Source organism: Podarcis melisellensis (assembly GCF_964234715.1).
Source record: "Podarcis melisellensis genome assembly, chromosome: 7".
Taxonomy (NCBI): domain Eukaryota; kingdom Metazoa; phylum Chordata; class Lepidosauria; order Squamata; family Lacertidae; genus Podarcis; species Podarcis melisellensis.
Genome location: NC_138539.1, coordinates 40,199,923 through 40,216,837, shown reverse-complemented (window position 1 = coordinate 40,216,837; position 16,915 = coordinate 40,199,923). Strand labels below are relative to the sequence as shown.

The 16,915-nt window shown below is 39.5% G+C and overlaps 1 protein-coding gene across 1 annotated transcript in view; it reads left to right on the top strand.

The window, feature by feature from the left end:
* The window catches only part of LOC309374595 (chloride channel protein C-like), a 67,579-nt gene that overhangs the window by 22,508 nt on the left and 28,156 nt on the right, over nt 1–16,915 (top strand). The window contains exons 8-12 of the mRNA XM_081919658.1: nt 1,003–1,100; nt 2,529–2,632; nt 3,372–3,543; nt 4,097–4,268; nt 11,174–11,340. Of these exons, the coding sequence (XP_081775784.1) occupies nt 1,003–1,100; nt 2,529–2,632; nt 3,372–3,543; nt 4,097–4,268; nt 11,174–11,340 (713 nt within the window). The remainder of the gene's footprint in view (nt 1–1,002; nt 1,101–2,528; nt 2,633–3,371; nt 3,544–4,096; nt 4,269–11,173; nt 11,341–16,915) is intronic.

Genomic DNA, 16,915 nt, shown 5'->3' with positions numbered 1-16,915 from the left:
CACATGGTAAATATTACTGACAAAATGAGTGTTTATAGAATATGCAAGTCCTTGCATAATGAGCAACATTATCTATTGTTTGGATGCACTTGAAAAATATGGGTCAAGGCACAAAAAAAGCATTTGGGTAGAGTTCTTGCACACAGATCAAACCCACCATACTCACCTACCGTCCTTAACTTCCTCATAGTTCCTTCCCTAGCCAAGCAGCAGGAGAAGGTGGACAGACATCATGTACCTGTTAATTCTCCTGTGCGATATACTTAAAACATAGAACACTTATTACAGGTACCTATTGCCTACTGTAGGAAGGTGGGAGAGTGGGTAGTGGGTCCAGTGAACTGCCTCTTGCTTTGGAGTAATGTGGCTTCCTGCCTGCTTTAGCAACAGAAGAAAAGCAGTAATAGCATGCTCCCCTGTCCTTCACTGACTTGTCTCCACCTCCAGGATGTGGTGAGTTCAGCCCTTGCTGCCTTAATGAATAGAAGGCAGGACCACAACAATCATGGCTAGCTCGATCGAGGATTCGGCACAGCGTTAGGGCTCACCTACACTTCCGCTTGTCTTATACCTAGAAAGCAAAGGTCTGAGAGGTTATCTGCTTGTCCTGTGCTTTTTAAGTACAAGTTCAAGTAGCTTTTCATCTGTTCCATTGCTTACCCTGGGAAAACCTTCTATTTACTACTGAATCAGAACCAACATCAATCTGCAGACAAACTGACATTTTTTTCTGATTCAGCGGTAAACAAGTTGGAATGCTAGATATCTTGAAGAAATGTTCCGGTAACTAACGGAAGACAATTCCAATCCTAAAACCAGTACAAAAGAAGTCAGAATTCTAGTCATGGATTGCTGGATTGTGAACTTTGATATTAGACCTTTCAAGAGCTTAAATACACCTTTCTTATATGAATGTGAACTTGAGTGGATGTGTATAAGGGTAAATTTGTTTATTTTATATTCAACATTTCTCTCTTACGTATTTTAAAAAAACATGTATAGGTTTTGACCATTACTGCAACGGTCTACTTGCCATATTTCTTTCACTGTACTCCAGTCAAGAACCTGCCAGAATTTGAACCATCTACTAAGCCAGAGAAGTAAGTAGTGAAAAGAGAAATGCAGGCATCTTTATAAGTGCCACTAGCTTCTTCATTTTCAGAATTGGTCCCTTCATGAAGCTTAAGTGCAACTTCATAAGTTGTTGGTGCCAGACCAACAATTTGCTTGAATATGGGAGCCCAGGAAATGAAACGTTTCCATCCATACATTCCATCCATCCACCCACCCACCCATCCATCCACCCACCCATCCATCCCAACCTCCCTATCCATCCTATTCTGATGTTTCTATTTAAGAAACCTTTCAGAATGATGTCATGGAATCATAGAAACAGTTGGTTGTAAGGAAATCACAGAAATAATCCACTTGGGTAATTCTCAAATGATGCATCTAAAGTAAATTTCAATAACACAGTACCTGTGGGTACTAGTGTGTCCACCCCTCTTTATATGGCACGTATGAAAGGTTTCAGTAAATGCTTCCTCACAAATCAGTGCATGAGATATTGTTAGCTCTTCCTCCTCAATTCCTGTTTGCACTATCTTAGCCTCTCCTACACCTCTCCTATAGCAGCCATTTTGTGTTATGCCACACCCCTACAACAGCCATTGTGCGACCCCCCACTGGTTAGCACAGCACTTTATTAAAATTCCATATGTGCCCCCTGGCCCCAAAAGATAAGTGACCTCGCATCTAGAGTTATCAGTGGGCTATAGGCTCTTTTGTGACCGGATTGCTCCCCATTATACACATTGCAACACAAGGGCTTAAAAAGGAGAGCTGTCTTCTGAATAAAGAGATGGAGGCTAACTGCTTAAGTACAGAACATATGCACGATGTCAATCATATAAACACAAAGCTAACTCCTCTTCCTAAACTAAGTTTAGTTCCAAATTTAAAGATATAGAAGTGAAACAGTTTACCAAATCATTGACTACTTTAAAAAGAACCAAACAAGCACCAATCCTAGAGTTATTCTATGGATAATAAATATTTTGGAGAGATATTGAGGACTTCAGATACTCACACATGTGTTGAAAGAACATGTGAGGGGGAGTTGTAGGTCCACATGGGCTAGTCCCACCCCTAACTGGTCTTTGCTGGATGGTGAACTTTGATATTAGATCTTTCAAGGACTTAAATACACCTTTCTTAGATTTAGTTGGTTTGTTATGGGGCTCTACATGTGTACTTTCCCTTTATGAAAGGGAGAATACAGATTGGGTGAGGATTATGAAAGGGAGAATACAGATTGGGTGCATATGGTGTTCTATGCACTTACATGCTCCTCTGTTGCATTTAGAGCTGGGAGGAAGATATGTCTATCGAGGATGGTGATGACTGGCCCAGTCTGCTTGCTCTGCCTCACATGTTATTCAATACATGTAGTATGTCTGAACCCCCTTTTGCAGTATGTATTCTACTCATGAATACAATGTTGTTTCTTTTATTTTTGATTTTTCAAGTATAAGCCAGCCTACGTGGCACATTTCAGAATATAACTGTCCCCTGGGAACAATCCAGACTGGACCAGATGGAGCGAACTATTCCAACCAATCCTTTAATGAAGGTATGCAGGAGGGTGGGTGGGGAGTAGAACTAGGAATAGGAATGACCAGCATTCATGTAACTGCATTTCTCCAACTATGCTGTTTCTCTCCAGAACACAATTTGACCAAAGTCTTTGATTTCACTGTTACTTGGGGTTGAACAACAAACTAGAAACAGTTTCTGAGGCATTCAAGGAGATCAGGTGCTTCTTAACCGTGTTATGCTCTTCTACACTTTTCTAGAGACTTTGGTAGCTCAGCCCTATTTAGAACTTTGGTCACAGGACATGATAGCTTAGGTGGATAGGCAGCAATACTAAAAGGACTTGCCTTGCCTATCTGCCCAATGAATCTTGAGTTGGAAGATGTGGCATAAAAAACAGCAACCACAGTCACAATGATCCATCAGCATCAGTGTCCTTGGTGCTCTGTAGAGTTTAACAAACAAAAGCAAATCTAGACAGGTCTCCTCCACATCATCCTTCTAATCTATAATAGACAATGGAAAAAACAGAAGGTAGTAGAGAGGGGAAGGGAAGGTAGCAAGGGATGGATCTGAACAACTTACATGTCCTTAATTGTGGTTTACAATTGCCAATTGAGACTGAACAGTTAAGCCATTGGTTTTGTGAAAAAAGTAATTTTGAGACCTGTGCAGATGCAACTCCACACAGAAGCCTGTTTGATAAACTATCTGGACATTAGAGCCCTTCTGTTTGTTCTTTCTCTCACCTCCCACCTTTCCAATCTCATTTAAAGCTGCTGCTCTCTTGGCTGAGAATGGGATGAGAGGAATCACGTACTTATTCAGACGTGGAACTCACGAGGAATTTGGATATGCTTCTCTTTTTACGGCACTTGTATTCTACTTCTTGCTTTCCTGCTTGACAGCAGGCTCTGCCATTGCAAGTGGTTTGGTTATACCTATGCTGTAAGTATTGCATTCATTTTATGCTACTATAGGATGCAGGGTAAATTTTTGCACTCATGGAATGAGTGCATTGGATGCCACCTTTAAAGTTCAATTAAAATAATTGATTTGATGTCTAAGAGTGTTGAATGCTGCTCTGCTGTTCCACATCAGTGTTGGAGGGCACATATTGTCTTTTAACAGGAAATGTGGAAAACACCAGTCTATCACCTCCCACTGAAGCAGGGGCTCTTTTTTTATTTAGTTCATTGAAGGTTTCATGCTTCCCTCTCCTGTGCTACTTGCCTGTGATTTTATCTAACATCATTGGCAAGCAAGCAAGCAAGCAAGCAAGCAAGCAAGCAAGCAAGCAAGCAAGCAAGCAAGCAAGCAAGCCAGCCAATTTCTCAGAGCATAGCTGGCCCACCCTTTCAGCAAGACAATCCCCTTCTATAATTCAGAGACAGGTTGTCATGCTGTAGTGCCAGATCTCTGCTAGCACAGTTACCAAGAGAAAATGAAAACCATTTATCTGCCCAGACAAGTGTCTTTACTGTCTTCTTTTCCTTTGCAGGTACACAGGTGCATTATATGGCAGGATAGTTGGCTTGATACTGGTTTCCATTTTGGGGGTTCAGACTGATGAACACAGTGCATGGATTGATCCAGGGTTGTTTGCCGCAGTTGGAGCTGCTTCTTTCTTCAGCGGTGTTTCAAGGCTAACCATCTCCCTAACAGTTATAATGGTATGCAATAAACTAACTTGTATGCTGTTTCGCCATTGGCCGTCATGATGTTACCAAATGCCTCAAAAGCATATTTGGTATTTTGGTCTCTGAGTAGTAGACTGGCAGTGTGGAGGAGCACAGTCGAAATCAGCAGCAGTTTGCCCTGCTTCAGAAAGCTCTGTGGTAGAAAAACTGGAGCCCTGCCAGAATCCTTGGAGCACGTGGGCAGAGGTTCGTTGTCCTTTTCACATGGTCAGCAACTGAGTAAGGTGAAGAATGAGGAGGTTGCTCTGTACATCTTTACAGGCAAGCATGTAGGACCCCCCTCCCTTGGGCTGGTGATGTGGAGCCCTGATTGTGTTAGTAAAATGTGATATCTGAAAAGCAAAACAAAACCAACAAATCCCTGTCTGAACGTTTTCTAGTCTCTGTGTTGAAAGCTGTGTCCAGCATTATTGACTTTTAATAATAAAAAGGTCAGAAACAGTACAGCTACCACAGAAAAGCTGTAACTCAGAGTACGCAGAAATCATGGCACCATTAAGAAAATTAAAAAAGCTGAAGGGCCTGCAGTAATGTTGGCTACTCTTCAATATTCCTTTTTGAGATGAAAAAAGGACTTGGACGTGACAATGCAAAAACATAGTTAAAAGGTGGTGACCTTGAATTGTAAAGTGCATACATTTTTCCGATACCGTTTGATAGGTTCCAAAATAATTTTGGAATGTTTGCTTTGGCTGTCTATGCAGTCTTCCATTTGGAAAGAGTTATATGGTGGTGATGAACAGGTTAGTAAAATGCTTTTTAAAAAGAAATACCAGACCCCACAGGCTTTTGCCCACTTCTTCGTTCTTGGCTGCTTCCCTTTTCCATGTTGATACTCAGCTCTCTGCCTTTCCTTTTTGCTGAAAGTACTAGGTCTGATGGTAACATTTCCACATGCTCCTATTCCAGTATGGAGAAAAGTCCACTTCATCCAAGTTAAATAACTGTGCTTAAGCCCATGCAACTCTATATGAGGCTTAAGACTGTTTGTTTAAGTATTCTATATTATCCTAATTAATTAAATTAGCTATTGCTTGATGGCCAAAAGGGCTTCTCAGTGGTTTACACTTTATAAAATCAATGTAAAAAAATATAGCCATACATAATTAAAGTACACAATAAAACACTTCTATCAAAATATTAAAATAAGCACCCACAATTAAAATGCATAATAAAACAAGCTCATTAAAACAGCATAAAAATTAAAAAAAGCAATTAAAACAATTAAACAGGAGGTTCAAGCCAGGAAATCAGGGGAATGCTTGTTTAAGCAGCTGTGACTTCAAGAACCAGCAGAATGCCAATACAGACAGGTTAAAATATTTTATGTTGAGGGACAAGCTTCAGTTAAGTACATTTGTATCTGCAGATGCAACTATATGGAGACATGCTTTACAAACAGATTATTCAGCTATTGCAAACAGCATGCAATATGCAGTGTGGCAGGAAATAAAATGAATGAGATCAAGGGCACTTCCAGACTATCACTATTTTGGGGTGGGATTCATACACATACTGGCAAATTCAGTATGCACAATTGTAGTTGATTAGGAGTTCTTGCACAGCAAATCTACTTCCCAAAAGCGATGGAAAAATGTACTGGAAAGTGCGGGATAACACTTGCATTGACTTAACATCTTTTGACCTGCCCACCAACAAATCAGAATGAATGTTAATAAAATAGCCAATGTTCTCTAATCTCCCTGCAAGCAAATTGGGATGAATGCCCAATAAATAGGTCATCTGGAAGTGCCCCAAGAGTCCATTGGCCAGGCTGTCTCTACTGTCCACTGAAATATCTCCTCAGGCAGAGGATCTTGGATGACAAAAATTATTGCAATGACCCTTATATGGCCCAGAACAGGAGTGGTTGTAAATCCTCTACTCAGTCTCTTAAATTGTACTATAGCTAATAAAGTGCTCAAAGACCACTTCTGATTAAATCTTGGTATGAACCATTCACATTGTCTCTTTTGGGAAGCCCAAATGGAATAAAAGTAGAATGCTGTTGGTTCTTTAGGCAGCAATAACTTAAACATTGCTGGCTCAAGTGCAAACCTTACAGCTGTAGGTGCACATCCAGCCGGAAACTAGTAGTAATCTCCTCATGCAGATGGTAAGAACTGGCTTTGGATGATAAAATGGAACGAAATCTGAATTGGAGAAAGATATAATTATACATCTCAAGAGCCAAATACAGTTGCAGCCAAAAGTAACAGCTGGCCTTATTTGTGAAGGGAGTGACAAGCCAGTAGTGAGGATTGGGAGGGCAATGGTTTTTTTTGCTAGATGGGAACAGTCTTAGAGCAGTGACTAGGATAGACAGAAGCAGAATCACAATGACAGTTCTGTGTACAACTGGAAGTGCAGCTGGTGCTCCAAATACCTCCAGTCAATGTATGCAGCTACAGCTATTGCTCATGCTCTAGGATGAACTGTCTCAGTAGTTGCTCATGGTTAAAGCATGACTTCAGTTTCTTTGTATCACGACACTGGATCACAACCTTGCTGACATTTCCTCTTGGGAAAGGAAAATAAATTTCTAAAAGGTTTCCATCTGTTACAAAACCCACCAAAACATCTGTCAGCGTCATTAAGAGCTTTTTTGGCTGTGCTTGACATACACTAGCGGCAGCAATTTCAGAGTGGAAGTGTTCTGTTGAGCAAGCAAAAATGGGCAAGTGCACCTACCTTTTTCTGAAACATCATTGTTCAGAGACTTCTGATGGTTGTACCAACCTTTATGCTGTGATTTGAGTAACATTGTTAGAACCGTGTTAGCTAATTGAGTCTGCCCTCAGATTCCAAGCATACCTTGAGTAGAGTGAAACATGAACATGAATTCTATATGGTCCCAAGCTCTAACACTTCCTTATAACCCCTCCACCCTGGCACTTGAGAATTGCAAGCATCAATTTTATGTATCCCTTCGATGTAGGAACATCTAATGTAGGCCTGTTAAAGGTGAAGTTGGAAGAAATGCCTCATCACTTTGTCTACATTGGAAACATAGTGAAAGTATGAACTAAGCAGTATCCCATAGTCTGTAGAGCAATCTGGAGTTGGAAGTGAAAAGGAGGAGATTAATAGAGCAAGGGATATGTGTGTGTGTGTGTGGTGGTGGTGGTGGTGTGTGTGTGTGTGTGTGTGTGTGTGTGTGTGTGAAGATTGACAGAAAATTGATTTAAAAAACCAACCTTCTCTGTTCTTAGGACTGCAAAATTATTTGGGCTCGTCTGTCTTCCAGGCTTCAAGTGTATGCTGTACTGTTGTTTGTTATAAATGAAAACCAATACAATGTATTTTAAAATCTCCAAAACTCCAGTGATAACAGGATGCTAGCATAGTGATGCAGCCCTCTGGAGTTAGTAAAATTATAAAAACCTCAGAATTATTAGAGTTGTGCATCCTTGGTGTAAATTGCTTTTGTAAAGTGTGTTAGACAGTTCTGAGCTGGATTATGCGGTATCTTTTTCAAGAAGAGAAAGGGAACTTGGTGAGGAAGGCAGCTGTTAGGTTTTAAGGAAAGTTCACATTTACCACAAGCCACTTGCCTTTTTATGAATGTAAATAAAAATGGTGCCCTCTTTGCCTTTACAATTTTTTTTTTTGCACCTAATGACTTCATTTTTAACTAGATTCTCCCCTCCAATGAATTTGAGTAAAAAAGATGGTCAATAAAAGTCTGCTGGATCAGCAGGCCCAATTCTAATGAGGTTCCATTTTGACTACATTTTCAAAACCAAAAGCCAAACCGAGAAACAAGTTAACCATGGTGTGACTAAGAATGAGGGCCAGGGCTTTTATCAGTAGTTTTATGTAAAATGTGTCTTTTGAATTTCCTGGGCAGCTGCCCTCCTTTCTTTGATGTGCCATGCCCTGTTGATGCTCTTAATGAAATGCATAAGTATGTGTTATGTAATAAAACTATAATAATAGACGGGTCCAACTGGTTATAATGATGTGGGGCATACATCACTGTAGGGCTTACAGAAAAATTCCATCAGTGACTAAAATAAGGTTAGTTTTTTTCTAAAAGCCTCTGAAGCATTCCACTAAGCGTGCAATTATGTATGAGGTAAGCAAAGTGAAACTAATTTGCTGATTCATGAATTATAAATCTACCTATTAATGGTATTTTTCCTTAATCCATTAGCAGTGCTGGCTGTATAGGAGCAGAAACCCTAAAGGCAAGCCGTCTTTAGCATGGCCTGTTACCTCTATAAGACCTAAATTACATAAGATAGCAAAATCAAGCATAGCTAGTAAATCTTTCCTTGTGATCTGCCCCCTAAGTGCACTTTACATTGCACATGATTAAAAGATAAAATTTACTGGCTGTTAAGCTGTTTTTCCTGTTTTTCTTTCTCTTCCTTTTCTTCCATTTTTTTTGTTTTTTTTAAAAAAAATATTAGCACCAATTTGTCTACTTTTTATATCTGTCCCTTCAGTGTAAGTTCTATTTCTACAAGGTATAGGGCATGGGGAAGGTTTACCTATTATGAGCAGCCCAAATCAAGTAGCAAGTTTTCTTGAGGTGGGGTCTTTTCAGATTATCAATTTATAGAGCAGCAGGTGTGTCCTTGTCCATTTTTTTTTTGCTTGAGATCTAGTTCTATTTGAGGATACAGCGTTTCCCCAGAAGCCAAACCTTATTGGAGAATTTGAGTCTTTCCCCAGTTAGTGCGGCTGTTATGATCTAGAGAACTGTTCAGAATTATATTGTTTCAGTACCATTATTTTGTGGTGTCACCATTGCGCACTATACTTGACTTACTAACAGCCAAGAGAAAGATCACTGTCCTGAGGAGACTACAATCTAAAATAGTTAAAATTATATTTATACATAAGTGTAGTTATAAGGAATGAAATTAACATGTGTGTAACATAGTTAAATTACATGTGAAGAATAGGATCCAGATAGGAGCTCCCATATTAAAAAACATAAAAAAGCAACTGTGCACCATTCTGATTTGGGAGAAGGTTAGCTGTTGGGGTGGTGGTTCACTCTTTCATTCCTTGCTATTTTTCTGATTAAAATTGCCCCTCGTTGCAAGTTGCTGCTTGACCCACAGGGAGAAATGTACAGATTTATCATGGGTACTTGCATGTTTCTTCCGATGGGACAAATAATAGCTTTGGTGAGAATAATTTCAATCAGGAAAATGGCATAGAGGGAAGGCTTTAAGCCTCTTTCATGGTGCTTTTGTACTGTTCCAAATTGCCCATTCCATTGCAGCTACATTTAAGTGTTGAAACACAGGTGATTTTGTACATGGCTCTCCCTTACCATGTCTAGATTGGTCCATGCACATCTACCTGAGAGTAGCTGTTGTGAGAGTGACATCCATGATGATGGGTAGCACAATTCCACCCCTCTGTTGCATCCTATATTGTGCCTTGTACTCAGGGGAACCACACAGCTGCTGAAGCTGACTAATCTCATGGCAAAGTGTGAAGAAATATGTCTTGACAGTTTCACATGCAGTAGCTAATAATGTAATCTTCAGTGCCTGCTGAGGTGAAACATTCAAGTGGATTCTTTACACTTGCTTTGTAACAGTCTTATCACCTGTGTGAGTCTCCTCTTTGCAGGTTCAGTGCTCTCTCTTTCACACATCTCATGCACTGGAGCACACATAATTCACCTATTATTAAATAAGGGCAGCAAGGCTATGTCAGTTGCCACACATCAAAGTTATTGCAAGAGTAGTGAGGCAACCACCGATCTATATAAATGGGCTGGATGTTGTAGAATTACCTTTGAAAGAAGACATGCAAGACGTTCTGACCAAGGTTAAATACAGATAGGGCAGTCATTATTTTTCTTTACAATGTCCATGGGTGGGACTGCATAGAATCATAGAATTTTAGAGTTGAAAGCGACTCCAAAGGTCTTCTAGTCCAACCTCCTGCAATGCAAGAATCCTGCCCACAGCCATCTCTGGGTGGGCTCGAACCACCAACCATCTGGTTAACATCCAGATGCACTAACTCATTGTGGCACTAGCCCTACCTGTCATGTCAGCCTGTCTTTGATCACTCCTAGGGACATCTGCAACCCAATTTTTATCCTGCTTTGCTACCCAGACTTTCCAGCCACTCTAATATGCTCTTACCTGTTCAGGGGTGGGGGAGAGACTTTAAACCATCAAAGTCAGCCCTTTGACTACCTTGTAAAAAACTTTTAAGTATTTTACTATGCATTTTAGTGATCTTCAACACAAAGGGTAAAGGGAGGGAATGGATGGAGAAGGAATAAAAGTGAAAGTTACATGGACCAAGAATTGACTGAATTGTCCATCCTTAGCTGTGACCCCAAAATAGGGATTACTGGAGAGCAAAAAAGCTCTAAAACACATCTGAGAAATGCATAGTGTTTCTGTTTGAGCTGGTTAGGAAAAGTTTTTTGTTTCTTCTCGCAGCTTCTTATAAGAATGCTTCCTTACTTTGAAAATCCATACTTTAGTGGGTCCTCCATATTTTAGTGGACACTAGTCTTCTTCTTCTTCTTTTGAGCCTGTGAGCACATCAGGCATGCGTAGAAAGTACTGTAGGCATCAGTCTCAGGATGGCTGCAATGGAGTGCAGGCGTGACCTTAACTGAAAGGGAGTTCCATAAAATTTGGCCCACAATACTCTCAACTCTCAAACAATGTTATTCAAAAAGTGCTGAAAGTGGCTGTTAATTGTAACATCATGTTGCTATTATTTCTTAGTTTGGAACATAAAGCCTACAGTATTTTGTTCAACAGAATTTTTGTACCATGTAATTGTAAATAAAACATCTAACCGGTTTCTTTAAACAGATGACCTCTAATTATCAACAACACACTTCTTTTCTAGTAATGCATGTTCTCATTTCCCTGCTACTTTAGGTAGAAATCACAAATGATGTCCAATCCTTGCTACTCATCATGCTGGCAGTCATGCTAGCCAAAATGGTTGGTGACTGGTTTAACATGTCTCTATACAGTTCTTTACTGAAGCTGAAATCCATTCCCTACTTAGATGCTGAGCCATTTGTTTGCCATAGGAAAAAATGGTGAGTGTTTTCTTATTTTCCTATTGTGGCTGTTCTATGAGTTAGTGTAAAACGACTGGATGTCTTTAATTTGCTGATTTAGAGATTGATTTGGCCATAACGTGTGATTTCGAGTTAGGGACAAACAGAAACCTGGTAGTTCAACTTCTGGCTGCATCAGGAAAAAACCAAACAAGAAAGACAGGAAAATATAGTAAATGCAGAATCATGTCCCTTGAAAACATAAAATGCATAGCAAAGCTACCTCCATGTATATATCAGATGAAGACCTATCTGCAATTGCCTCCTAACACAAGAAGCAAAATGAGTTTTGTTCTACTATCACAAGAAACTGCTTAAATGATAGTGAGTGTTGGCATTGCAGCATTTTGGCAAGGAAAGAAGAGCTATACTTCTGGCCCACTAATCTAATTTCTGGAGAAGAGACATTTTAAGTGTGTGTCTCTTTTCTGATACAAACTTCTGATATATAGTGATGGGAAAGAGGTAATATATTCATTGTGGCCTTTTTCAGCCAAGGCTGGGCATAATCCCCAAATGTTGAGTAGGCTTCCCATTAATAAACCAATGAACACTGGGAACAAAGCTTTCTATTTTTTTTCTTTTAGCACATCATAGATATTCACTTTTGCTTGTAAAAAGTTATGTCAGATCATACAGTGTGTTATGTTTTAGATACTGGATGATTAAGCTGTGTCTAACAGAGGGATGCACTGTGACTTCTAGTTATGCTGCATACCACCATAAATTGTCCCCTCCCTGTTATAAAAGCTAGCTAACTGGAACACTCTGAGCTGCTGGTTGCCAGGGAGTGCTTTTTAATGAGGGCAAGAGTACTCAAACACTTCTATAACTTGGCAACTCTTCCTGCTTTTATAAGCCACTATACACTTCAGAAAGAAAATATCTTACAGCCTACTTTTTAATGGGACAAGTTAAGTGCTGAGTGAATCTGGTGCTTGTTCTGTTCTAGCTTAACGTTAGCCTTGTCAAAATTCTGTGTTTCTGCATGATACGCCACATAAAACTGATTTGAGGAGCCAAGAATTCAGACTATGATAAAGTAATTGTACATTGTTTTAAATAAAAGCATGTTGGAAAGTGGCATTACATTAAATAGTTGATTGTATTGCATAGTTGAGCTTTTGATACTGCTGACTTGGATTTTCTGAAGTGGGAGTTTGTACATTTTTAACTGGAGTGAAATGAACTTATAGAGAAATCACTCTGAAAATTTGCATGTCAAAACTGTCACCTTGAAATTAAATGGGTTGGTTTTGTGTGTATGTGTGTGACTAAGAAAGAGAGAGAGGCCCGGCTCACACATCACATTAACAATAGTTAAAATAAGCTGTGCTTTAATATAAGCAAGCAGCATGCTGGTTTTCCTGGGCATGTTGCTCCTCCCCCATTCCGGCTGCTGTTGTGCTGCTGGAGAAAGCCATGGTCTGGCTTGTGTTTTCTGATCCCAGGCTCATGGTTTCTTGTCCCCAAACAAACTAAACAAACTACAAGTCACAAGCCAAGAACAAACTCTGGCTTCTGGACAAGCTTTGTTGGGAAAGCAACAAACCATGAACCTGGGTTGGGATTACCCAACAAGACAGACCATGGTTTGTCTCCTGGTAGTACAGCAGTAGCAGGAGTTGGGGAGGAGCAAAGTGACCACAATTTCAGCAGTGTGCACCAGCATGCTCCTTGTTCATATTAAACCATAGTTTATTTTAACTATGGTGTAGTGTGATGTGCAAACCAGGCCAATAAGAAAATCAGTGTGACCAGACACAAGTTTCAGGGAAAAGAAGGTGTTGGCATGGCTGTCATGATACTGGTGCATACCTCTCCATATTGTGGTATGATGCTGTGGCATGACTTTCTGTGCTATTTGGAATCCTTTTTTTAAAGGTACTAATCATGACCCATCTTTTCCTTAGTCTCCCTTGGCCCTTCAGTATTTTTGGAAAACATTTTTGGCTAAATACTTTTTAATGACTTATATCTTACTATTTAACTTACATGATAACCTTTGTTTCCTTCAGTCTTAAGTGTATTCTATTTCCTCAAAAGTAGACACTCATTTCTGAATTATTAAAGAATAATAAGCCAGCTGGCAAAGCAGGGGAACCCCGTCTTGTATGCACAGCTTTGGCAGAACAATAGGATTGCTAGTCACAATTTATTTATTAGTTCTAACACTGACCCATCTTACTGGGTCTTGTAAACATTACTGAGATAATGATGTGAAACACCTTTAACATACTAGCTAAGTTATTATTGTTATGATTTGAAGCTTAGCACAACAATCCTTAAACCAGAGGATCAGATTTCTCTGCTTAATTCCCCAATGTGATGAATTATAAGCCTGGGAGTTTTATGAAGGACGAGGGTATAAATCTATAAAATGAAATAATAGTTGCTTTTTCTTTTAAAATCTTCCACGTGACACAGTTTCAGCCACGTTCCTGGGTATAAACAAATTTTAAATAAGCAAGTGGAGTCTGCAACCAAACAAATCAGTGTGGAGTGCTTCAGTTCAGGATTCTAGCCACTCTATTCCATTCGTATCGTCTGACCGAAGCAAAAAAAGGGGGGTGGTAATCTACATTAACAAACAAATTGAAGCGCAACAAATTTTTAAAGACGAAGAAGGGAGGGTAGTGGGAGTTCAGATTAATTGGCAAGGAGAAAATATAGTAATAGTGGGGATATACGCACCTAACGACAATAAATCGGAGTTTTATAAGGTGTTAGAAAGAATGTTATCTGACCACTCCGATCAGAAAATCATATTATTAGGAGATATGAACGGGGTGGTGTCGTTAGAGATGGATAGGCTAAGGGACAAGACAGGTAAAGAAGGAAAGCTGCCCAGATCCTTCTTCTCAATGGTACAAAACTGTAATCTGGTAGACATTTGGAGATTTAAACACCCCCTGGAAAAGCAATATACTTTCCATTCAGAACCCAATGACTCATCTTCGAGATTAGATCAGATTTGGATTTCGGCAGAACTAGTCCCAAGATCGGCATGGGTGGGGATTCAGGCAAAAACGATCTCTGACCATAACTCAATAAAAATGGAACTGAAAGGGCTGGAAAGAAGAGCATATAGATGGAGAATGAAAGACTATTTGTTAGATGACCAAGAGGTAGTAGAGAAAGCTCAAAAAAGGTTTAAGGAATACTTTGAGGACAATTTAGGCAACGACACAAAACCAAAAGTGGTGTGGGACGCAGGAAAGGCGGTGATGCGGGGCTTCTTCATCCAACAGAGTGTAATCAAGAATAAAAAAAGAGAAAAAGGGAAAAAAGAAATTTTACAGCAAATATGGGAAAATGAACAAAAATTAACTAAAAATCCCAAAAATAAGAGAGTAAAAGAGAATATTAAAGTTTTACAATCCCAGTTTGCGATGTTGATAAATAGGGAAATAGAATGGAAAATTAAAAAAATAAGACAGAGAAGCTTTGAATACGCCAACAAATCAGGGAAGCTATTAGCTTGGCAACTCAAAAAAAGGAAGGAACAGAACACAATAAACAAAATAGAGGTGGATGGAGAAGAAATAAACAAGCCTAAAGAAATAAGGAAGGCCTTTCTGGACTTTTACAGAGGACTCTTCAGTAACACCGAAAGGAACAATATGAGGAAAATAGAAAGGTTTTTAAAAGGTAAGAACATAAAAAAGATCCCTACAGAGGTGAAAGGAAAATTGAGCGCCCCAATAGAGGAAGAAGAAATCAAAGTAATAATAAGGGACTTAAAAAAAGGGAAAGCTCCAGGTCCAGACGGGTTCACCGGTAGATTCTACAAAGAGATAGAGTCAGTTGTGCTGAACCCACTGCAAGAGGTAATGAATAACATCCTCAAAGAGAGAGAAATTCCAGAGACATGGAAGGAGGCATTAATCACATTAATCCCCAAACAGGACTCAGATTTACAATTGATTAAGAACTATAGACCAATTTCCCTATTAAATATAGATTATAAAATCTTTGCGGGAATTCTGGCAAGGAGACTAAAAGAGGTTCTGGTGGAAAGATTAAATAAAGATCAAGCAGGCTTTTTGCCGGGCAGGCAGATGAAGGACAATATAAGAAACATCGTAAATATTATAGAGTACCTAACGGATAGGTGTGATAAACAAGGTCTGTTGTTATTTGTGGACGCTGAAAAAGCGTTCGATAACTTAATCTGGGACTTCTTACTGAAACAATTGGAATACATGGAAGTGGGCACAGAATTTTATAATGGGATAAAGGCAATCTATACGGACCAAAAGGCAAGATTAATCATAAATAATGTGGAGACTACAGAAATAACAATAACAAAGGGAACAAGACAGGGATGTCCGCTGTCCCCACTGCTATTTATAATGGTGCTAGAAGTTCTACTAAATTCAATAAGAGAAAACAAAGGAATAAAAGGTGTAACAGTTGGGCAGAACGAATATAAAATCAAGGCATTTGCAGACGATTTGGTCGTAACAATGGAAGATCCAACTGACTCATTAAAAGAGGTACTTGCAGAATTTGACCAATTTGGAAAGGTGGCCGGCTTCAAATTAAACAAAAGGAAAACAAAAATGATAGTTAAGAATATGAATATGGACAAAGTCGGAGAACTACAAAGAGAAACAGAAATAGAGGTGACTAGAAAGGTGAAATATCTAGGAATATGGGTAACGCCAAAAAACATAGATCTATTCAAAAACAACTACGAAACAGTATGGAAGGGAGTCAAGAAAGATATTGAAACATGGGGTAGGCTCAAACTGTCATTTTGGGGCAGAATAGCCACAATTAAGATGTCCGTGCTCCCAAGAGTGCTGTTTTTATTCCAGAATATCCCCGTGATCAAAGGCATGAAGATATTTAAGGAGTGGCAGAGGGTGATCTCAAAATTCGTCTGGCAGGGCAAAAAACCGAGAATAAAATATAAATTGCTAACAGATGTGAAGGAAAGAGGTGGCTTTGCCCTGCCAGACTTGAAATTGTACTACGAGGCGTCATGCCTATGCTGGGTAAAAACATGGATAAAACTGGAAGATAGGGAAGTGCTAGATCTAGAGGGACACGACAACCGGTTCGGGTGGCATGCCTATCTATGGCACGGGCGTAGGAAAGTACATAAAGACTTCGGAAATCACATCTTCAAGGGCCCACTGATCGAGGTATGGGAGAGGTATAGAGAAATGCTAGAGCCCAAAACACCGCACTGGCTGTCGCCACTAGAAGTTATGAGTGTCAAAAAGACAAACATGAGGGCTAACTGGGCTACCTATGAACAACTGCTAATGAAAGAAGAAGGAAAGTGGAAAATGAAGCCGTACGAGCAGGTTAAAGATCAAGTCTACGATTGGTTGCATTACTTTCAGACAAATGAAATGTTTAGGAAAGACATTAAAGACAAAGGATATATAGATAAAGCCTCCAGATTTCAGACTGAGATACTCAATAATAATTATAAAAACCTATCCAAAATGTACAGTATGTTACTAGATTGGAATTTAATAGACGAAGAAGTTAAGCCGGCAATGACACACTGGGCTAGAGACCTCGGCCATAACATATA